General features: G+C 38.6%; 2 protein-coding genes across 4 annotated transcripts; one reads left to right on the forward strand and one right to left on the reverse strand.

Annotated features, from left to right (window-relative positions):
• The first annotated feature begins 204 nt into the window (after nt 1–204).
• Nucleotides 205–1,017, forward strand: LOC109244906. The gene has a single exon (XM_019412063.1). The coding sequence runs from the start codon at nt 238–240 to the stop codon at nt 805–807; it is 570 nt and encodes a 189-aa protein (XP_019267608.1). The 5' UTR covers nt 205–237; the 3' UTR covers nt 808–1,017.
• Nucleotides 1,018–1,669: 652 nt separating this feature from the next.
• Nucleotides 1,670–11,147, reverse strand: LOC109244916 (proline--tRNA ligase, cytoplasmic-like). Of its 3 annotated transcripts, XM_019412086.1 has the most exons (14): nt 10,950–11,147; nt 10,503–10,554; nt 9,959–10,010; nt 9,739–9,866; nt 8,821–8,913; nt 8,615–8,731; nt 7,836–8,023; nt 7,591–7,657; nt 4,044–4,166; nt 3,768–3,920; nt 3,383–3,667; nt 3,008–3,226; nt 2,132–2,225; nt 1,670–1,961 (listed from the first exon to the last, which is right to left on the reverse strand). In XM_019412086.1, exons 3-14 carry the CDS (start codon nt 9,978–9,980, stop codon nt 1,897–1,899), a joined length of 1,554 nt encoding a protein of 517 aa, XP_019267631.1. In that variant the 5' UTR covers nt 9,981–10,010; nt 10,503–10,554; nt 10,950–11,147; the 3' UTR covers nt 1,670–1,896. The 3 variants fall into 3 exon arrangements, with proteins under 3 accessions (XP_019267631.1, XP_019267630.1, XP_019267629.1); XM_019412085.1 differs by lacking the exon at nt 10,503–10,554; XM_019412084.1 differs by lacking the exon at nt 10,503–10,554 and having other exon boundaries at nt 9,959–10,030.
• Nucleotides 11,148–24,371: the final 13,224 nt, after the last annotated feature.

Genomic DNA, 24,371 nt, shown 5'->3' on the forward strand with positions numbered 1-24,371 from the left:
TGGACAAATTCGTGCCACCTCGACTATTTTATTAAATATTTACTATTTTTCATTAATTCATATGTGAATAATTCTATTCATCAGTATTAGACAAATAAAAATAAGCTGTACGAGGATATGATACCGTGGTGTTTCATAATACTTCTCACTTTATTATTGGACCATCTCTCTCCAACTTTATTATAAATATAAGTTGAAGAACCTTCATTTTCAATTAATCAAAGCCAAAAAAAGGCCATGGACTGGTATTCTTGGCTATGCAAAACAGGGCTAGAGCCCTCTCTAGTTTATGAATATGGCCTAGCTTTTGCTCATAATGAGCTCCAATGCGAAGACATCGCTTACTTCAACCATGAATTTCTTCAAAGCATAGGCATTTCTATAGGTAAACACAGGCTAGAAATTCTTAAACTTGCCAAAAAAGAAATAGGAGCAATTCCAAATTCTATGTCAAGATTTCTCCAATTGATCAAAAGTACAAAGAGGCGTTTGTCCAAGTATATAATGAATTTGGGTCATAGAGAGGAATTAGCTCTTGCTTTAGTCCCAAAAAGAAATTGCAGTTCAAGATGGAAAAATGCTATGTTGAAGAGGAACAAGAGAGTGGCTGCAGCTAAGCAGACAACGTTGTTGCTCACAAATGGGAGTCCTGTTTTCATGTCTGATTTAAGAATGAACAGTTTTTCAAGTTCGATGATTTATGATGATTTCCCAGCTGATGAAAAGATGGGGGCAGATTATTGGACATCCTCTGTAGTTGAAGAGATCAGGTGGGATGCAATGTTTCAGAATATGAAACCAACTTAATTATACTCTAATTTTGTTTATGTAATTTTAATGGTGAAAGATGGATTCTTTTTGGGTTCTTCCACCAACTTCCTTTACTTAATTGAGATTTCTGTAATAATGGGTGATTTGAATTAGGAAGTTTGCGGTGTGCAGAAGGAGAAAGCCACCCATGAATGATGTGTGTGCGTGTGTCTGTGTGTTTATCAATGGGATTTTTTACATGCTTTATTACCATTTTTTTAATTTTATTTTATGCAAAGATCCGAAGGTAGTGATGACGATGGGACATACCTAGTTATATTAACTGTTATATATCCATATGCAGAACCCATTATAACACACTATAATTTTATTAATTTAATGAAATTCATAAAAGCTATAATCGTGTCTATAATTGTCATGATGAAGATTTATAAATGGGGCATAGTTTGGATAATCTGAGGTGCTCACTGGGTAAAATCGTATCAAATTTATGATACAAACGATGTTTCTGGCATATATATATGCAAGGTCCATGAGATCAAGGTTACTTCCTTGTAGTAACTGAATAACTTGGTTTCATTTTGTTGATCTTCAGCTTAGAAGCAGGAAAGTAAAAGTATTGTTTGCCATAAACTACTAAAACCTATTATTTGCACACTTTTAATATACTTAGGATATCTAGCTTACTAGCGTTCTGCACTTCACTTTATCTCAAACAGGCACTTTCCTCAGAAAATTAGATAGCAGATTGTTGTACCGTAGGAAAACAAATGCTGGAAACTCTAATGAATGGCAAAATTAGATTGGAATATCAGGCAAGTCCTTTCAATTTCGAGCAAATCAAACGTTATGCTTGCATACCGAATACTCTGAAATCAACTAAACTTGCTGCGGTAGGAAAAAACAACCATATAGCTTAAGTTAATACTAGAATATTAAAATGGCTGAGTTATCCAGCATTGCACAGAAGTTAGGACCAAAATCTGTTTAGTAACTTCACCAAATCTTGGAACTCAAATCAAAATCACTTCTTTAAGAATGTAATTTCCTTGTATAATTGTCAATACGAATTTTACTCTCAAATAAAAAAAAGGGAGAAAGGTTGAAAAGCTTCAAAATGGAACATCAATAGCTGCGGCCCCAGTATGTCCACTTCTTAGCAGGTTTACCCGATGCGAAGCACAATGTACCTACAGCAGAAGAAAATGACATATTAGATGATGACAATAGCACCAAGCCCTTCGCAGTATCAGAAACAATAATAAACACTGACAATGCTGCATGTCTGTATTTGTAAGATTAATTTTTTCTTCATTGTTTTTGATGTATTACTCTTAAACAATCTGCAAGTAAATAGTACCTTCAGGCAGCTCAGGCTGGTCAAATGGAGAGCAAAGAGTCTTTGCCGCACCCATCTCCCCTTTCGTGCGCGCCTTGACATCTTTCTCGACATCCTACCAGAAAGCAATTATGTGAAACTAATGAAAACATGAAATCAAACCAAAGCTGCCAATTGAATGCATCACCATAAACCACACATAGGAATGTGCATCAGGGATTTATTTATAGAATGTGCAAATTCATATTATTATTGCAGAGAGAATACCTGACAATAAAGAACGCTACTGACTAAAAAAGAGGATGCAAATTTTATGGGGTAGCCAATTAGTGTTCTCAAAATTCAAGGTACAAACAATTAATATACAGAGGACATTATCTTTCCATATTTCAGTAAGTGACAGTGTGATTTGTCAAAAGGACAAAGCAAACATTAGAAGTCAGAATTTCATTAATTTTGACATCGTGATTAATTTTTTCATTGATTAACCCCAGTTCATCAGAATTTAATGGGTGTTCACTTCACCTAAAACAAGGATTTGAAGGGTGTTTCACTTGCCTAAAGATAAGAATATGTGACAGCTTATAAAATACTGTGCATTATACATGAAAAACATTCAAGGAAAAGCTAGTTATCAAAAAACCTATAAAGCCTTAGTTCTAATAGTCATGTATCACGTCCCTAAACTAGATCAGTTGACTCCCTAGAAATTGATTCACCGACGAGTCATGATGACAACCGATAAACATCCTGATAAACCACAATCTGAAGCATTTCACACCGGCTGACTCACCAGAAGCAGAGATGTAAACTGCGAGATTTCAGTTTTCCAGTCCACGAATGGAATAAAAGATTCAACTCAGATACAACCACTAAGAGGTTTGAAAGGATACATACCTCCTCATCACACCAAGGAGCCAAGACCAATTTCTTTTGGCCCAGTGCTACTGTAAATTCATCCCAAGTTCTTACAATCTGAACGCAGGCATCTCGCTTTTGTTTTGCAACATCAAATAGATTTTGTTGGATAGTGGCGAGCAGATCTTTTAGTTGTTCGACAAGATTATCCATGGGAATATCTGTTTTGGCTCCGTTGTCACGTCGAACAGCTCGTACCTAGGAGTTATATCAGAACAACATAGTTAAACATATAAGTGTATTTTGGCTTCCACACAAACAGCTTAGCTCCATGGGACAAACAGTACTCAGTCCTTTTTAACTTTCATAAACAACTGACTATTAGCAAGAAAAGTCAAGAAGTTGAATTTTTACCTGGTTATTTGCAAGGTCTTTTGGTCCTATTTCAATCCTAAGAGGAACCCCCTTCATTTCCCAATGAGAATATTTCCAGCCAGGTGAATAGTTATCTCTGAAGTCTGCCTCAGCACGAATACCTGATTCATTCAACTTCTCAACAGTAGCAGCACAGGCATCAAAGATCCCTTGAGTATTTGCATCCTTGTATGGCACAGGAATAACAATTACTTGAGTTGATGCTACTTTAGGAGGTAAGACCAGGCCTTTGTCATCCCCATGAACCATGATCATAACACCAATCTGTCATAGCACACACACAAATGAAAAAATAAAGAGGGTTAACTTGACCTCCAAAGTAAAAAGGCGACGAGACAGTAGCTAAATGGCTTTGAATTCTCACTGTTCTAGTAGTATAGGCCCATGAGTTCTGCCAGACCATAGCCTTCTCTCCCTTCTCATTTTCAAAATTTATCTCAAACATTTTAGCAAAATTCTGGCCTAAACAGTGTGAAGTTGCACCTTGGATACCACGGCCAGTATTAGGGATAAAAGCCTGGCAAATAAATCCGGGAATCATATGAATAAATGGCAGATAGGAGAATTTCACCAACAATTTTCAAAGAAAATACTGTTAGAAACCGCCAAACAATGTCTACACAGATGTGCTCTTGGATACCTCAACTGTAGTCGTGTAGAGTCCACCGGCAAACTTCTCAAGCTCACTTTTCTTTCCCTTACTGACTGGAACGGCTAAAAATTCTTCATATATACGTCTATACAATTCCAAGATATCAAGAACCTGAATCAAATATAGACGCAAGATCACTATTTCTGAAAAAGACCATATCTGTACAAGCAAAACAGTCTATGAACTTGAACAAAGATGTGGGAAGCTGATAGCAGCAAGTCTTTTCTGGGCCGAATCAAGGAACCTCAGTTCCAAGCAACTAATTCTCACAGAAGCTTGTCCACTAATTTGCTCATATAATTATTCAACAATAATACAAGATAAGAAGACTATTAGAAGAAAACAACTGCAAATGGGTAAGGATAAGCCAAAGAGAAACATAAAGTAGTCTCAACTGATGTTTAAGTGGCAGGCAATGAAATACAAGTCACAACTACTTTATCCACGGGAGAATAATGTACCAATGTAGATCTGCAAATGTTGGAACAGACAATTTCCAAAACTCAACTTATAGCCGCCCCGACCCAAAATTTGACACCAGTTCCAAGGTAGCATATAATAAATGAAAGTAGCTTATTTGCAAGTTGTGATACTAACCCCTAATATTCTAAAGTAACAATTCATATCTGCACGGAAAATGTCCCATAATTCAATCAAGTGATTCTACCTTTTATTTACAGATTGACCACTCCCTTTCCTTATGCAATCAGACAAATAATATCACTTTCTGAGAAAGCTGCAATCTGATCCATTCTTCACTTTAATATAAATTTTCACCAATTAACCCTAATAAATAAAAGAGCAAAAAATGTGATTTATCCATGTTCTCCCATTTGAAACTAAATCATACACATTGTCAGTTTTTTCGTATAGTTGTAGGATTATTTCAGAATATCTTTGATTTGAAGCAGAAAACCATATGATTCACATATTAACTTCCAGTCCTTCCAAAGGCCTAACTGATAGTATGAGGTAAATAAATGTCAAAGCTCATCAATATCCCAATTACAAATTTAATCAATGAAGAGAAGAAAACTATATAGCCCCATTACTAATCACCCGAAGCAGCCGTAGAATTTCGATCTCCCAAACCTCACTCTCTCTTAGCTCACTCCAGAAAAAAAAGAAAAAAAAAGCCATGTTCCTTAAGTTCCTTGCTCCGGCATTAGTATCATCCTAAGTTGCTCAGACTCGGGTGCGGGTGTCCAATACGGGTTCGGATCTAAAGGTTAGATCCTTCATAATCCAAATTTTAAGATTCAGGGGTATGAATCCAGGTACAGATATGGGTGCGAGGATTCAGCTAAAAATAATTCAAATATCTAAAAATAAAGTAATAAAAATATGTCGAAATTATGAAATACTATGTTGGATAACTTACAACGTATTCTAGGAGAGAAAATATTGATTAAGAGGAGATCCGAGAAGGAGATAAAAGGAAAAAGGCGGACATATTTCTACATACAAAGTATTCCATTTTCTTCAGTTTCACCCTAGCTTTTGTTTTGATTTCAGAAATCATTATATCTATCCCGAATTTCTCCGTCGATTTTAGTCAAAGTACCCAAAATCAAAAGACCAGAACCGGTACGTATCCCGCATCCCACACCCACACACATGTCGTGTCAACACGGGTGCAACACTGAAAGTGGAGAGTCCGAGTAACTTAGGTATCATCTTCCTTTCTTGGAGACGGGCACCGAGATCATCTTATGTCAAGACACGTTAGAGGTCAGTCCTTGTAACTTGGACTAAATGCTGAGTTGCTTGTCCTAGAAGCGCCTAGTTCTGTCTTGATAAAAAATCAACTATAATTCTCCCCATGAAACAAACAATAGGCAAAAAATAATATTAAATGGATAATATTGACACTGGAAGGACTAGTTAGGCATCATGCAGCAAATATAACACAGACAAAGCCTGAATTGGAAGATTCACTGTAAAACTATCTTTTCTTGAAGTGGATTCACTGTAAAACTATCTTAAAGAGTTAATATATCGCTATCGACATCAGATGCACTCAAGCTAGGCACTACACTGTGGTATTTAGATGAAGCTCAATAAGAGGTAGGGGTTGTTTGATAGGAGGTATTAGAAAAAATAATACAAGCATTAGCTCTATGTATTACTAATACCTTGTTTGGTACATTTTTTCAACCTGTGTATAATTAATACTTGTATTAGTTATACATCATACTTGGTATTATCAGTGTTATAAATAGCGCGCTGTAGCGACGCGAGCGTGTGTCGCTACAGAGAGCATGTTGCGTTGCGATTGAAAATAGCGTTCGCCTCTGCTTGTGTAGCGATAGGCGACAGTGAGGCGAGAAGCGAGCATAGCGTCGCTATTTTAAAAAAAAGGCACTTAACAGCGATTAGGGCTTGAGATTGACACAGAGCTTCTTTGAACAAGCTTTCTTCTGCCATCGTCTTCGTCAACCATCAGCGACCCAGGTATGTTTCTTTCTTCTTCTCCTTTCTTCTTCTTCTGGTCGACGTCAACCCCTTCTTCTCCAGTTCTTCTTTTATTCTTCTTCTCCAGTTCTTCTTCTCCTTTCTTCTTATTCTGGTCGACATCGACCCTTCTTCTCCAGTTCTTTTTTCTTTTTCTTCTTCTTTTCTTCTTCTTCTCCTTTCTTCTTCTACTTTCTTCTTCTTCTTCTGGTCGACCCCTTCCAGTTCTTCTTTTTTCTTTTTCTTTCTTCTTTCTTCTTTCTTCTTTCTCTTTCAGCCCAGCTTTGTTTATCTTTTGTTCAGTGGCTTTTTTTTGTTGTTGTTGCTCTGTTTTTCAAAATCGAGTAGAGGCAGTAGCTTTATTTACTTTGTTGCTCTGTTTTTTCAATTATAGATTTATAGTCTTATAGAGTAGAATTAATTGCATTTTGAACTCAAATGAATTTTTTTTTTCTATAAAACAGCGTTGAATTTTTTTTCTCAAATCTACTATGAGTCTTATGACTATCTATTGAGTCTTTAATTTTTGAATGATATATTTATTAATATATTATTGTTATTGAGTTCTTAGTTATATGTATATAATATTTTATGTTTTTGTATAAATTGTCGCTTCACATCACAAAGGCGAGTGCTTCGTTGCGCGCCTCTCGCCTCAGTGAAGCGGGCTCTCGTCGCTATTTGTCACCGCACGCTATCCAAAACACTGGGTATTATCCTATGTATCAGTAATGCATAGAAAACCATGGCATTAGTAATACCAAGGCTTTAATGCATGCATTAGTATGGTTAAAGACAAAATTGTCCTTAAAGTCCATTAAAGCTAGAGAATATGGAGGTCATTTTTGTAAACAACTATTTCTCTTAAATATTATGCAATGCATTATAATTTTAATACATCACACCAAACAATAGATAAGAAATAATATCTCCATAACTAATGCTTGCATTACTAACCCATGCATTACTAATATACCTTATTCCGCACTATTCTTATACACCCTACTAAATGACCCCGTACAGTTTTTGTTTTAAAAGAGCTTTAGTGGCTGATATGCATACTCCAAGAATACCCGTATACCTCTGTATCTGCTTCCTCCTTTGTTGCAAAAGCAGTGTGTCCTTCTTGCCAGAGAAACTCACGACTCCTGAACAAGGAACATAAGCAAAACATTATCAGACCATCTCGAAGGCCTCACTCGATTTGGGATTAACATGTAGTTTCTGTCATATAAGCTGCAAGCATTCGCTTGCACTTGAAACACATTAACATGTCCACAAAGGAAATGTAAAAGCTGTAAGACAAAAATAAACTCGAAAGGGCACCTGATGAAGGGGGTAGGGTTGCTAAACTCCCATCGTACAACATTGCACCACTGGTTGAGTCTCAAGGGCAAGTCACGATGTCCTCTTATCCACTTAGAGAAGTATGGATACATCACTGTTTCACTAGTTGGTCGAATTGCAATGGGTACTTCCAAATCAGATTCACCAGATTTCGTAACCCAGGCAACCTGAAGAATGATATAAACCCATTATGGGCATAACTAATCATAAGTCTATAACACAATCCACTCCCATATTTTGTAACAGAAGTACTCTGAAGAATGATCACAGCCCATGATAAGCAACTTAGCACAGTTATCAAAATGCAACGGAGCAACACATTGCACAAGTGATGATACCAACTTAACACCATGATATGATACTTGATACCACAATGAAGTTATTACTGAAGTTAAATCCAAGACTAAAGACAATTAAAAAAAATTATCGCTTCTCAGAATCCTAGGTGGCCCAACTTCATGATGACTTTCTAAACTTTATGATGATGAAATTTAAAAAAGAAAGGCAAAATCCTGCCACTATTAAGTGTTATGATCAGCAATAGGCGAGATGAGTAACAGGAGCAAAATTTCCAATTGTATACTTTTGAAAGCTTCAGGAAACTTCAGCAATCAAGGTACAAAAGCAGGAAAGTAAGGAAAATGTGGAGTCAACATATATTTAGAAGACATTATACAAACTTCTTATATGCTTCACAGGCTAAAAGCAGATAAACTTGACTCTGTAACGCTTAAGTTATAAAAGTGCCAAAGTCTCACCTCAGGAGCAAATCCCTCTATGTGGTCCTTTTCCTTTTGTAGAACACCAGGGGACACAAACAGAGGAAAGTAAGAGTTCTTTATCTTCATTTTCTTAATTTCAGCATCAAAAAACGCCTGCACATACAGAGCTAAGAATCCATTGTAAATGTCCTCAAATAATAAGCAGCACGAGAAAAAGGAAATCATTTCATGGTCAAGCTTACCTGCAATATCTCCCAGATAGACATCGCCCATGGCCGTAGAATATAACAGCCAGATATGTCGTAGTACTCGATCATTTCACCACTAACGACAACCTATGTTAATATGTTTAAAGTCAAAATTTTCATACATGATGAGAACGGACTTTTTTATATAAAATAGAATACATAAAGCATCTATATAGAGAGCAGAAATGTAAACAAAATGTATCAGCGAAACGGAAAGCAGCTGCTGAAAAGGCGTGTATGGGCTTTGCTAGTTTGATGTGTGGGTAAGAGCATGCCACGGGATAGAATAGACAAAAGCCTGGTATTTAAGTGGAGTAGGGTAGGGGGGCGGGCCCATTATCCACTGAGTTTCGAATTGTGTGCCCCTGGGGATTTCTCGGCTATCAATAAAAAAAGGAAAGAATTGAGAACTGAGAAATCCCCCTGGGCCAAAATTTTAAGGAAAAGGTGACGGAAAATAAAATGACAAGGAAAAACATAGAAGTTTGGTTAAACAAAATTCCGCCTATTAAAACACTGGACAAAGAAAGAATTGAGAAAAGCATTCAGTAGCAGAAGAAAATTGGTAAATCTGTGAAATCGGACAAGAAATAGGGAAAAAAACAGAGAAGAAAATGACGACGAAAAAGAAAGATGTTTGGCTAAACAAAGCCCCCCATCCTCAACCAATTGAACGAGTCCCCTATCAATCCGAACTTGTTAAGTGCCCAATGACAAACAATAGACATATACAAGGAAAACAAAAATATTAGAAAAGAACGAAACGAGGAAATTGGAGGCCTCGCAACTCAATCAGATTGTTCCATCTTTCTTGTTGCACCAAAGAAAATTACCGCAGATACCATGTCCAATAATGAACAGGTGTATATTATCAAATTTGATAGCTCATACAGTTGAATTTTCCAAGTATACCTCAGAATACCACTCTCCAAAATTTTCATCCTTTTTGTAAGAGAGACCAAGACCTGTCTCTTTCTTGACTTCTTTCTTTTTTCCCTGACCATGACCTGTCTCTTTCTTGACTTCTTTCTTTTTTCCTTCTGAGGAGAGACAAAAAAAAAAGATGTATTAGACAAATCAAATAGAGTAGCAAGTTTTTTCTAAAGTGATATGACGGAGCATGAATACTTACTATTTGAATCTTTACTGGCCATGATAGCAAGCTTCCAAATTAAGGATACACCCTACCAATAGCAAAAGATAGCTGCTTCATAAATGAAATTTCAACGATCAACCAGTGAAATGATAATCATCAACTATTTCTCTTTTCTTACTGTATCTATTTTATCAGCACCCCAAGAAGATAGCCATCCCCTCCCCCGCCCCCGCCCCCGCCCCCCCTTTTTTTACTTTGGAGAGATAAATCAAAATTTTCATCCCAATGCTCCCCACTGTTTGCCCTCCAAACTACTTTAATACTTCTTTTTTAGTATTGAATTACTCCAACATTTGATTATAAGGTCTCATACACAAACCTGCTAGCTGCAACAATAGAAACAGCTAATGCAGGAAAACAAGATTTCAATAAGGTGCAACACGAAAAGTAATTTTTTTTCCATATTTGTAGTTCATATAATTTAAAAAGCTGTCGTAAGAATAAAAGATAAAGCATTTTGATATGAGCAAAGATACAACTAATAAAATCAGTCTACTACGTAAGAAGACTAGATTAGAACCTGAATATCTTTTATCCTGATATTAGTATGAACAGCAATATAAATGGTGCATCTGACAAATGTGGGCACAGAGAGAAGCATCACATAAACAAAACAGACTAAAATTGCAATATTTCAATGAAAAAGCCTAGGTTTTTATGAGTAATCGAAACAATAAAAATGAAATACAATTACCAAGATTTAGCAATCACATAAAATATAGTGTTGAAACTGTCAAACTACACCCATCATTTGCTATTTGTAAAGAGATACTATAAGACTATATTCGAGTACTGTAAGCTTAATGTGTCAGCAGCTTAAATTGTACAAGGAAGAACAGAACATGTTTTAAGAGATAGTGAAACGTACAAAACAGATAAAGCTGCAAAATATCTAAAATTACAAGGCCTTCTAAATACTAACAAAATAGAAGAACAAAAGAAGTTGGGATTTGCCCATAAAACTAACCTTGGCTGAAAAGAGATGTTGGGATTTGGGGGCGGCGGGGGAAGAGTGTCAAGCTTTGACTCTTGGAATGAATATTGGAGTAGCAAGCTTAACCCCTTTGTGGTGTAGTAGTATTTTTTTTATGCGGAAACTGAGATTTGGTTAAAAATCCAAACCCTACATAGAAGACAGTAAATGCCGGTGGCTGTCCAATCACACGCTACCTTAACGAACGGACAAAGGCCTAATTAAACTTCACTTTCTTAACTTAAATATGTAATTTTTTCTTCCTTTTATTTTATGTAAACATATTTGACTGAATAAAATTTTTAATTTTTTTTACACTATTGATCTTAAATATGTTTTTCTTTTTTTTGTTCAGATCTTAAATATGTTATAACTAGTGCTAAGCATTCTATTCTTAAAAATCGAAAAACCAACCAAATCAGACTAGTTGATTTTTCAGTTTCAATTTTTCGTTTGATTCGATTTTGTATTTAAATTTTTTCTACTTTGTTTCCTATTATCAAGTTAGCTAGCTCAGGATATCGAAAATTAAGGACACATTTGGACATATATTTCCAACTTTTTTTTTGGAAAAAACTGATTTCGATTAAGTTTGATATGAAATTGAAAATGTGTTTTAACATGAATTTTGCGGCAAGTTTTGACATGTTAAAAAATCCTTCTTTTTCAGCTAAAAGTTCCCAAATGGTCATGATTTGACTCCAAAAGAATTTTTAAGTTATATTTGAGATTTGAAGTTTCAATTTTCATAATCTCATAAAAACTAGATTAATTCTATAAATAAACACATATTTAAAATTTATTTTGGAAAAAAACTTATGGCCAAATGCCTCAATCTTACTACTAATAGACTTTTAGTCGCGATTTGGACGTGGTTTGGTTAGAAATTTTCAGAAAAAGTATTTGAAGTTGAAATTAAAAATATTTTTTCTTTCATGGTAAGAAAGGTTATTTGAAAGTTAAAAGTTGTATTTTGCTAGTTGGGCACAAACATTCAGAGGAATAACCCATGGGCCCTTCCTGAAGCGGTCACATGTAGCCCTAGTGGTAATGACACCATGTAATCACTTTTAAGCATATTGTTTATATATATTCACAGTTTACATTATATTTAAAGATTAGTTAATTTTGCTCAAACTTAAGGATACGGTGTGTAACTCTCTTCTCTCTCAGCGCACGTTAGAGTGCATGTGCTAACGTACGCCGACTGCCATGGGAAGGGGACGGCCGAAAAGAACTGCAATCACGAGCTAAGTATTTGATTACGCAGGAACGAGCACTCAAAGCTCGAGGATAGAGAGCAATACGGTTAGAGAATGAGGGGAAGCATCAATGAAACAGTGGCCGCCATTGTCAGCACAAAGGAAGGTATGAAAACTCCACTGGATAAGGTCATTCATAATGGTAAAGTAGTTTCTGATGGTCCGATGAAACATGCAAGCCCTAGTGTAAGTAAAAATGCGACAATTGGTACGAATTTTGTAACAATTACTGGAGAATTGGGGGGAAAAGGGATTACAGCAGAGGTAACTCAACCTCAAGTGAATTTACCTCCTGCGGAGGCTGAGAAAGGCCAGAAACAGTGGACAAATATGTTCGTGGGATCGAATTTTGCAGCAAAAGGAATGGATCTGAGTATTATCGCGCCAACTCTCAGAAATGGTGAGGTAATTGCGGAGCTTTGCAAGGAAGAAATTGAGGAGGAAACTCAGAAGTGGAAGCAAGCACTAATTCTGTGTGTTGTTGGAGGAGCTCCAACAATAGGTGCCATGGAAAGATACATTGCTTCAGCATGGAACTTCGCAGCAAAGCCTAAAGTGTATTTTCACAATAATGGATATTTTGTGGTTCGATTCAATTCCATTGAAGATAGGGATGTATTCAGGGCCTCATATGATGAATAATAAGCCTATCATCGTTAAAGTGTGGTCTACTGACTTTGATTTCAACAAAGAGGTGCTACAAACTATACCAGTATGGGTCAAGTACCTAATATGCCTTTGAATTGTTGGGGAAATAAGTCACTAAGCAGGATAAGTAGTGGCTTGGGAATTCCCCTATATGGTGATGCTTGTACTACTCAAGTTGATAGGATCTCTTATGCAAGAGTGTTGGTGGAGATGGATGTTACTAAAGAGCTTCCTAGATCCATAAAGGTGACTGATCCAAATGGGAGGGAGTTTGTATAGGAGATAGCATGTGATTGGGTCCATGAATTATGTAACAAATGTATGCAAGTTGGTCACAAATGCAGAATAAATGAGCAGCTAGGACCAAAGCTTAAGGCTAAGAATCCAAAGCAGAAACAGGAATGCAACCTAAACATGTACTTAAAGTGCAGGAAGCAGCTGATAAAGAGCAACAAAAGATGACAGCTCCTAATATCGAAGGAAATGTTAGCACTAGTACACCAATTGCTAGTGCTAGTGTAGAAGCAATGAAAGGAGATGAAGAACAAGTATGGCATACGGTTATAGGAAAGTCAGCAGCTAGGAGTAAATAGAGACACTCAGTTGATGTAGTCAATGTGCTCAATGGTTTTAATCCCCTCACGGAGTCTAAACTGCTACTAGCAATACCAAGGCAAATGGAGGAAGGAAAAAGTAGACAGCAAGGTAATACTGGTCAGGAAGGGAATGTGCAACCCCTTTTCATACCTGTATGAAGCTAGTAACTTGGAACATAAGGGGTTTAAATAAAGCCCCTAGACAAAAAGAGGTGAAGTGGTTCATACGCAGGAATAAAGTACATATGATTGCATTATTATAGCATAAAATAAATGAGCAGAAGGCCATGCAAATAATGAAGAAAATCACCCCTGGATGGGCATGTTTAGACAACTATGAGTATAGTAGTAGAGGAAGAATATGGTTGCTACGGGATACAAGTGAAATAGATTGCATAGAGTTGGGAAGATCTTCTCAACTTATACATACTTCAGTATATATTAGGAGGCTGGATATGAGGTTCACTTTTACAGCTGTTTATGAATTGCATAGTGTGGAAGATAGAAGAAGCCTATGGAGTGAACTGACAAGTTTACATTTTATACAACAAGGTCCATGGTTGATAATGGGGGACTATAATGCCATTAGATCAGGGGAAGATAGACCAATTGGTAACCCTATGCAAGAAATGGAGATTAGATACTTCAATGAGTTTATTGAAAGCATTGGATTGACAGAAATAAAAACTAGTGGAAGGAGCTTTACATAGACAAATGGGCACACTTATAGCATAATTGAAAGGGCTTTGATTAATGCTGAATGGATGCTGGCCATGCCACATTTAGAAGTATGGGTTATGGATCCACATTGCTCTGATCATTCGCGCTGAGTATAGTACTGGAAGAGGATGAAGACACAGTCCTAAGCCATTCAAATTTTTAAATCACTTAGCTGAGCATGGAGAGTTTATAAAGATAGTGAGGGAAGCATGGGAGAGGCCACAGGAACAGAACAATATGAGAAATGTCTTGCAGAAATTAAAAAGAGTGAAGCAGGCTATGAAGGCTTTAAATAATAATGAGTATAATATTGTTGGTAATCGAATCAAAGTATGCAGACAAAGACTAGTTGATATGCAAGAACAAATGCAGGATCCTGGGCAATTTGAGGCTCTAGTAGCAGAAGAAAAAGATATGAAACTACAGTTGAGAAATGGTTAGGGATGGAGGAAAGTATTATGAGACAGAAGTCAAGAGTCAAGTGTTGAAGCTACGTGATGCCAATACAGCGTATTTCCTTGCAAGTATGAAAAACATATGCGATCAGAACAAAATCAGGAGATTAGTAAAGGGTAATGAGGATACAGTGCAAAACAAAGCAGGGAATTGAGGAGGAAGTGACAGAGTTCTATCAACAATTATTAGGTTCCTCAGCAAATGAGTTGCCTGCTATTAATTCAGTAGTCATGAGATATGGCCCTATGGAGAATAGAGTACAACAAGTGCAACTGGTAGCAAAGGTATCAAAGGAGGAGATATATCATGCTCTAAAAGGCATAAGTGACAACAAAGCCCCTAGTTGTGATGGTTTCAATGCATTATTCTTCAAGAAAGCTTGGCCTATAATAGAAGATACAATTACAGATGCAATAATGGAGTTCTTCTCAATATCAACTATATACCAGCCTATAAATTGTACAACAGTAACACTTGTACCTAAGGTGAAAATTCCTTCTAAAATTACTGAATACAGGCCAATATCATGTTGTACACTACTATACAAACTTATATCTAAAGTACTAACTAATAGATTGCAAGGAGTGATGGATGGGTTGGTGGATAAAAGTCAGTCAGCTTTTGTTCCTGGCAGACTGATAAATGACAACATAATACTTAGCCATGAATTAGTTGAAGGGTATGGCAGGAAAGGTGTTTCTCCTAGATGCTTGATGAAAGTAGACATGAAGAAGGCTTATGATTCAGTTGAATGGGGTTATTTAAAGTAGGTGTTGACATATTTGCAGCTCCCAGGGAGATTTGTGCAATGGATCATGAGATGTGTGACAACAGTCTCATACTCAATCATCATTAATGGGCAGCCTACAAGGCCATTTCAAGCTAAGAAAGGACTGAGACAGGGGGATCCCCTATCTTCTTATCTTTTTGTATTGGCTATGAAGTATCTGACTAGACTACTGAAGACACTCAAGAGAGATCCTAATTTCAATTACCATCCTAAATGTGGCAAAATGAACATAGTGCAGCTGAGTTTTGCTGATGACTTATTGTTGTTCTGCCGAGGAGATACTATATCTGTCCAGCTATTTTATCAGTGTTTTTAAGATTTTTCAAAGGCATCAGTTTAGTGGCTAATGCTGACAAAATCTCTATATTTATTGGTGGAGTGCATGATGATAAGCAACAGGAGATTTTACAAGTTCTAGGCTTTATAAAAGGGACACTACCAGTCAGATACTTGGGAGTGCCACTCAGTTCCAAGAGATTATCATTGGTACAGTGCCAGCCTCTAATTCAAAAGATGCTTGGGAGAATTCAGTCTTGGACCTCAAGGTTTTTATCCTATGCAGGAGGAATTCAACTAATTAAGAGTGTACTTTTTCTCTATCAAAGTGTTCTGGTCCCAGGTGTTTCTATTGCCAAAGAAGCTGATCCAGCTTATTAAAAGTGTATGTCGAACATTTCTATGGACTGGAGGTGTGGAAGTATCAAAGAAAGCATTATTATCATGGGACAAGTTGTGCTAGCCTAAAGCAACGGGTGGCCTAAATTTTCTTGATATAGAGGCATGGAATAAGGCAGCTATATGCAAGCTTCTATGGACCCTATGCAAGAAAAAAGATAAGATGTGGGTTCAATGGATACATGTATACTACAAGAAACAGAATTCACAGTGGATCATTGACCCAAAACAAGCCTCGTGGATTGTGCAGAAGGTGCTAAAAGCCAAACAATACTTTGAGGAAGCTGGTTATACAGAGGAGGATGTAGAGGGAATGAGGAAGTTCTCCATCAAGACCATGTATGTAAAGATTAGACGTAAATTTGCTAGAGTGTCATGGAGGAACCTGGTATGCAACAATGCTGGGTTGCCAAAGTGGATTTTCACATTATTTCTGGCTGCACATAGAAGGCTGTTAACTAATGATAGATTGAGGGGATGAGGCTATGTGGAAGATACAGCTTGTGCACTCTGTAACACTGAGGAGAAAACCATTGATCACTTATTTTTTAGTTGCCCTTATTCTTCAAGAGTATGGACAACAATGCTACAATGGCAAGGGATTCATAGACAAGCGATGACATGGACAAATGAGATCGAGTTGGCTGAAAGACAATACAAGGGGAGGAGCACAACAACTGAACTATATAAACTAACTCTTGCTGGCAGTCTGTACTATATATGGAAAGAGAGGAATGGTAGAATTTTCCAAGGAAAGCAGCAATCAGCAGCATCGCTAAGTAAAATAATAACACAAGATGTGCATGGTCGAGGAGCTACTAAGTTGCGACTACAACGAAGATTAATGGAGCTTAAGTACTATCCTAATGTGCAGCTAGATGTCATACCTAGTAGTATAGTAGTTAGTCATGAGGACATCGAATTGAATGGCTAAAATCTGGGGCTTATGCCAGATTAAGCTTGAACACAACATTGTAAATATTACTGGTAAATAAAAGTTTTTTAATTACCAAAAAAAGGATACGGTGTCCTAGAATTTAAACCTCAAAGTTCGAACTTCAGGACATCGTGTCCTAAAGTTTGAAAATTATGTCCGAAATTTCGAATCTTATGTCTGTTTGACCAAAAAGTGTTGAGCCTTTTAGTTAAACCAATTAATGAAGAGATGAAGGATGAATCTTAGTTAAAAACAATAAATTCCAGATCAAATATTGTAAGAAATTGGTGAGTTGAACAACGTTTGACAGTGTTAAACACGTTTGTATTCAAGGAATGCTAATAAATATGATAACACAAATATGCAATAAATGTAGATAATGGAAATAAATATAATAAGAAGGAATCTACCACCCAATTATTATATGACTCGGATGGATCTTTCCCCTAACAACAACGTGGAAGGAAGAGAAGAGAAGGTGGTTATGGAATCTTTGGATCTTATGAACAAAGATCAAGTAAAGTGCACTGGAATAAGATAATCAATGAACAAGACAACTTTTGTATATTCTCTCAAGTCAACCTTTTGCAATATGTTTTTCTCAGAAAGTGAAGATCCCCCTCTTATTTTCTATCTTTTCTTATTTATAGGGGGTATTTCCAGGGAAACCTAATAAATACAAAAATAAGGAATATCCAAAGGAATATTCCTTGTATTCATTCCTAAGTCTATCCTACCATTACTCCTGTAACCCAGTTGTCCATCCTCGACTGCGCTCCCCTTAAAGAGGGCTTTTCGCTATTACGCCATGGTCGACCCCGTCCTCGATCCTGTATCTAGCTATTACTAAGTTGTCAAATTTAGACCAATACAGTTAGTCCCTTCGCTTGTTGAGGTCGTAGTCTTGCACGCCCTCGATAAGTAGACCCGGTTCGCGTTCGTTTAGAAGAAATTTGGTCGCGTTGATCAGATCAAATTGACCAAGGTTGAGATAATGGCGCAGCCAGCGAAGCTGTGGTTGGTGTGGCTATCGTGAGATGACGTCATGGCCACGCGCGTCATCATTACGCATCTTCCCGATGCAGCATCTATGCGTCTGCCGCTTTGGTTTTGGTGCCATTGACAATCCTTTGCTTCAATTCTCTTGACACACATCCCTAAAATAGATGGAGGTTTCATTTTTCGGATGTTTTCACCATCATTTACATTGCATGAGCACCGTTACTCTTTGATCTTCTTCCCCAATTTCTGCTCTTGATTTTGCTTCTTCGATTCCATTCCCCTCTTTCTTACCCAGTTGTTATCTTCTTCTTCGGGCTTGGTAGAATACGTTTCATTGTTGAAATATGTATCAACCAACTCACATTCATGATGAAGTTTCCGATGCCACTCCGTTATCTATGGCCTTTCCTCCCGGCGGTGAGGAATTCCTGGCTGAAGAGGATGATAGCTTCCCTACCGCGGAAGAGATAGTCCGCAAAAACCCTTTGGCTAGAAATGATTTTCCAAATGAGCCTGCTCTTGCTCCCGCTCAGGTGCTCTCCGAGACAGGACCGCCTCATATAGCCGACCTTCGGTCCAAAAACTGCATCCCTCCCCATGTCGAAATAGTTCCGGCCGGTGGCAACATCATGGAGGTCCATCGATCGTTCTTGATCGGTTATACTCTTCCCCTTCTTCCGCTAGCGGAGGAATTTTGCCGGTTTTACAACGTCTGCCCGGCGCAACTCTCTCCTTTCTTGTATAAAGCTTTCTTGATGCTGACGAAGTACGCGGAGTTGGCTGGCTGTGAGGTTGACGTTCGCCACTTGCTGCACTTATTTTTGCCCAGTTTTTATAGAAGTACTATGATACACCTACGACATCATGGGACCAGAGGGCTGGTAGTTGGAATGGATGACAGAACGAATCGGATGTTCTGGCATAAGTACTTCTTCATCAAGACCGAGCACTTGGTGGCGGACCCGACTGGATTTCCCGAGCAGTGGAATCATAATCGTAAGTGTCTACATCGTACGCTCGTTATCTTCTTTCGTCCTTTCGTTTTCAACTCACTTTCGGTTCCTTGTTTTTCAGCTGAGAGGCACGCACTTTCTCTTATCTTTAACATCGAAGATTAGGTGGCTCGCGTGTTACCTCACATGGTGGGGATTCGTGATTGAGCGTCTTTTCACAAGCGTTTGGACCCAAGGTCCCGTCTAATAAGTATTACTTTTGCTTCAGCTTACTGTTGTTTGCCATTGCTCGTTGACGCGACCTCCTTTTGGTGCTAGGTCGACGAATTTCCAAGAAGAAGGCTCCAGTGCCGGCATTTCCCCAAGCTATCACATTGGCTGTGATGCAATTTGCTTTAGCCGAGTCCGTTCGTGGAGGTCGTTCTCAAGCTCCGTCAATGAGGGATTCCGCCCTTCAGTCTGTTATGGTGCGAGATGAGATCTCTTCTCGGACCATCTACCATCTTGTAGACGATTCATCTAATAAAGAGGAATCGCCATCGAGATAAAAGCGAAGGATGGAGCTCGGGAAGGCCGTCGTTGCTGATGTTGAGCCGGAGAAACTCATTGCTTCCGAAGCGGCGTCTACACTTACACCAGACGTAGGGGCCATTTTTACAGCGGATGCCGTTATGGAGAGGAGGCCCTCTGGGGTTGAGGGGTGCATGATGGTGGGGGCCTTGTAAGGTCCGCAGAAGGTGGCGCGTCATCAGCGACTGGGCGAAATGGAGTGATACCTACAGGGGATGACGGTTCTGGCTTAGATATCGATCCTGAAGAGGTACGGGCCTTCTTGGAGAGGAATACTCATGTGGAGATAAGGACGGAGGGCCTAACCCACGGTAAGGACGGAGGGCCTAACCGGCACGTAATCATTGGTTATGACCTTTTGGCCAACTCGGAACGGGCGGTGCCATCCTGTACCCCCTTATACGCGGCTTCTAAGAACACGGCACTACAGGCAATGAGCGATGCGGAGTTGTCGCTGAGTATATCTGGCATGGATCTGCGAGTAAGTGCTTTTTAATGTTAGGATTTGTTTCGCATGTGTAATCTGCTCATACTGACTCCTTATTTTTGCATGTCAGACTCTTATAATGGGGATCGAGCATGGCCGGCGGGAGGAGCGGAGGACGGCCATCTTTAAGAAGGTGACCTCTAAGTACAGGGAATATCGTACTGAGCAACGAACGCTCTCCGACGTCTTTAACCAGGATAGCGAATTTCAGTTTTTTCGCGACGGGCTTAAACAAAAGGATAAGGAGTTGGCGAAAAAAGATGAAGAGCTAAAGGAGAGGGATGATGAGCTAATGAGAGCCATCGGTCGGTGTAGTGAGCTTGAGGCAGCTCTAATGGCCAATAAGGATGAGCTCGAGGTAAGCAAGGGGGTGATGGCTGAGAATGCCGATCTTCAAGAGCGGGTGGCATCCTTAATTACTGAACTTGGGCAGAGGGAGGCGACGATTGTTGATCTAAGGGGCGATTTAAGCGCCAAGGTCGAAGAATTGACTCGTGCCGAGAAAAACAGAATGGCCATTGTGGCTGAAGCGGCGGCCTTAGAAGATGCCCTCCGTGTTTGTAGGTCCGAATGAGAGAATGAGGCGGAGACATCGGCGCTTATGGTGTGAGGTTAGAATAACTGATCCAGGATATGGAGGCGGAGTTATCTGGATTGAACGAGCAGGTCGTTGCCTTGAAGGCCGAGCAGGTGCTACAGCAGTCACAGCCATCCACGTCTTATACTTCTGCCTATCCCGTCGTGTCGCGGGGGTTGTATGAGATGTGGGTTCACGCCGAGGCTCAGCTCGATGTGTATAAGTCTTTGAAAGCTGTCGGGAAAATTTCTGAAGCAGAACTCGAGGGCGTCCGTGTTAAGGCACGTGCGGCCCGTGAAGCTTGTGGTTACGCCCCTGGTACGCCTGGTGGGGATGATGTTGACGATGATGCAGATAGGCTTGCCTCCGATTCTTGGTATGATGATGAGTAGCAGATGGGGATGACGCGACGTAAAGCCGTCATACTTAGTTTTTGTTTTTGTTTTGCTATTTTTGTGAGGGCATCTTTGGGCCCTTTATAAAAAATATTGTAGTTTGACAGTTGTAGTGGAACAACTCCCTTTTTGCTACGTGTTTCTTGATTTCCGTTCTCTTTTCTTTTTTCTATGTGGGGAAGTCCCTGATTTTTTGATAAGATCGATGTTCGACGCGGTCGNTGGAGAACAGAGGCATATATTTCAAGTTTTAGCAGTCAGGAGCCTGCCTGGAGAACAGAGGACTACATTTCAAGTTTTAGCGGTCAAGCATCACTCGGAGAAAGGGCAAAACACCTCAGATCACAATTCAAGGTAGCAACAAAAGGATGTCGCCGGGAGAATACAAGTCAACAAGGCAGCAAGAACCACAAGATCAAGTTTGAAGACATAGATAGGACTTTTGTGATTCATAGATCATAGCTTAGTCTAGCTTCTTTTTATTTTGACATGGTGTAGCAGTAGCAACAACAACAACAATAGTGAAGCCACAGCTTCATGGTAGTCCCAGATACCAGACCTTCCCGAACTACACTGACCTGATTCCTTTTTAGCCGAGGATATGTAGGCAACCTCGGAAGCAGGGTGCGGTCAAATCTTTCAAAGATGCTTCACACGGAGTATTCAAACGGGCAAAAATCGCTCGTATCCGCTCACTTATCTTTGCACGAAAACTCTTCGTGTTTCCGAGCAAAAAGGGGCAGCTGTGAGCACGTGATTTTCGCCCTACATGCATTACTCCCATAAACTCAAAACAAATAGTTTCTTTCAGTGTTTGCAATTTTGTGGGTTTTCGTGGCATTTTCCATTAATTATTTGCATTTGTCTGTGCATGTTTATTTTATTTAACTAATCAAAAATACAAAAATACTTGGCATGTGCATTTAGGGTTTAATTTTACATTTTAGGATTAGAAAATCGGTTGTTTTATAAAATGGAAAAATCACGAAAAATAGTTTAATTTGCACTTTTAATTTTAGCTTTGATTCTGAGCAGTTTTTCTGTTAATTTGTTTTTAATCAATTGTGTTAATTATCATTTTAGGTTTAATTAGTTTTTTTTAGGTTAATTAAGTTCTAGGAATTAATTTTTATTTTAATTAAATTTTGAAAAAAAGAAAGAAAAGAAAACAAAAAAGAAAAGGAATGTTGAATTGAATTGTTTTGAAATGGAAGAGAAGAGAGGGCAGATTTTTGGGCTTGAATTCTTTTGGCTTTATTTGGCCCAGTTCGAATCCTTTTCTTCCCAGCCCAATTGTTAAGTCGTCGCCCCAGTCCGACCCAAACCACCCCAGCCCGGTCTCCTCGTCACCAAAAAACGATGCCGTATCATTGTGGATCAATCCCAGCCATCGAGGTTTGATGATCAAACGGCTGGGAAGCTTGGACCACTTAATATATAAGTGTCCTAAAGACCCCTACCCCCCCAAGCCCGTCTCTCTCTCACCCCAACCTCATCGTAGACCTCTCGTCTCCGCCGATAGCCACCCGCCGGAATTCGCCCACGGCGGTGGCCGACCACCAAACGCCCCCAAATTCATACCAAAGTTTCCCCTCCCTCACCTTATCACGAATCCATCACCCATTCCCTTAATATCCCACCAGGGTCCTTCAAAATCTCGAAACCCTAGCCGCCGACCTCGTTTGCTCCGGTGGCGGCGCCACCACTAATCACTCCCAAATTGACACCCCTTGACCACCAGACCTCCCTCATCCTATATCCATCATCCTTTTCCCTCGAATCCCCCTCCAACTGCTCGAATATTGAATCAGAGAGTTGGGCCTTAATTCCACAAACTTAAAATTCAACGGGCCTGTGAGGATTTTAGGCCGTAATGGACCTTAGTCGTGTGTTTTCACTTGAAAACACAAGGTCAAGGTCTAATCCGGTCAAAAAATCGGAGGAGTTTCTTCATCTGTCCATGCCGCTTTAGGTATTTCTTGCTTTTTCTTTTATTAGCTTCTCTTTGTTTTTTCTTTCATCCTTTTCTTTTGTTGTCATTTGCTTTCTCTTCATTTTTCTGGCTTTATTTTTGTTTTCCCAGTGTGTAATCTAAATTTGGATGAGTTTTAGCTAGAATTGATTGATGTCCGCTATTTTGTTTAAGTTTTCTGGTGATTTCCTTTTTATTCATATTGAGTCAGTTTCAATTCATGATTCAGTATTGTTGATTGATTTTTATTTGTTCTCTTAAATTCCTGTTTGACTGATAAATTGCCACTAGTAGCTTGTAATTCTGACTTTTAGTAATTCAAGGTTAAAAATAGGTTTAGTTCAATTTTGGAATTTGGAGTGTTGTTTGATTACTGCTGGAACATGCCAGGATCATTGGTGATTAACTATGGTTATTTTTGACAAAAGGGGGCTGGGGTTAGTTAATCTAGGTTAGTAATTTCAGAATTGAGTTAGGGGTAGTATAGGTATTCCATTAAGAGAATCCCGCAGTAACTAAAAATAGAACCCCTAGAACCTTCTAGATTGGGGTTCTGATTTGAAATTCAGGAAATTGATAGTATAACTTGACCAACAAGTCATAAATTGAAGGTCCAATTAGCTAAAAAAATAGAAAACTAAATGGACTAAAGGCTAAAAACCTCAAGTCTGAACTTTCCCTAGTAACTTGCCTATAAAGGCATTGTTACTTAGAGCCAAAGGCAGATTTTCCAAGCATTAAAAAACACTGAAAAGCTCTGAGAATTTCAGGCGACCAAAAACTCTAGAAAATCACTATTCCATAGAATTTCTTAGAGTGATCTTGAGTTGCATGTTCTGAATTAAAACTCCAGCTTATCTAAGGTTGAAAATGGCTTGAATATGCCGTGTGTTTTGGTAGTTGAAGTTTCAGAGGTTCCTTGGGTTATTTCGAGTTTAATTAGGTTCATTTGAGCTCAGTTTTGGTTGTTTATTGGTGCTGCCAATCTGAAATCAATTCCTGGGTTGCTTGATATTATTTTCTGGGCTTAAAACTGGTCTTATTGTTGCTGCTTGTTGCTGTTTAGCTGACCTTGAGCTCCTTTCATTTTGTTCCGATTTCCAGGTACTCTTTTGCCTTTAATGATGTACGAAGAGATGAAACAACAGATGTATGATTGGGTTGTTGAAGAAATAACACATTGCTCTTGTTATTTTCATGCAAATTTGTATTAGATTTCTGTCTCTCTAGAGTGTGAAAGTCCAGTGATTTAGACCTTTTAGTATTGTAATAATCGGACTGTTCAAACTAGAGGTGCCTGTGTTTTGCTTCACTTTGTTTCATTAGTTTAAATTCCGGTGAAGTTTAATTTCCTGCAGTTAATAGGTAATTTTAGG

The sequence above is a fragment of the Nicotiana attenuata genome, unplaced genomic scaffold (genome assembly GCF_001879085.1).
Source record: "Nicotiana attenuata strain UT unplaced genomic scaffold, NIATTr2, whole genome shotgun sequence".
Taxonomy (NCBI): Eukaryota; Viridiplantae; Streptophyta; class Magnoliopsida; order Solanales; family Solanaceae; genus Nicotiana; species Nicotiana attenuata.

Excerpts from the sequence above, each read along its gene's own strand:
- LOC109244906 (XM_019412063.1), top strand. The coding sequence starts at position 238 with ATGGACTGGTATTCTTGGCTATGCAAAACAGGGCTAGAGCCCTCTCTA.
- LOC109244916 (XM_019412085.1), bottom strand. The coding sequence starts at position 9,980 with ATGGCCAGTAAAGATTCAAATA. Across the intron at positions 8,732-8,820 it reads CTATCTGGGAGATATTGCAG|GCGTTTTTTGATGCTGAAAT; the intron begins GTAAGCTTGACC and ends CTGTATGTGCAG. Across the intron at positions 1,962-2,131 it reads CCAGCCTGAGCTGCCTGAAG|GTACATTGTGCTTCGCATCG; the intron begins GTACTATTTACT and ends CTTCTGCTGTAG.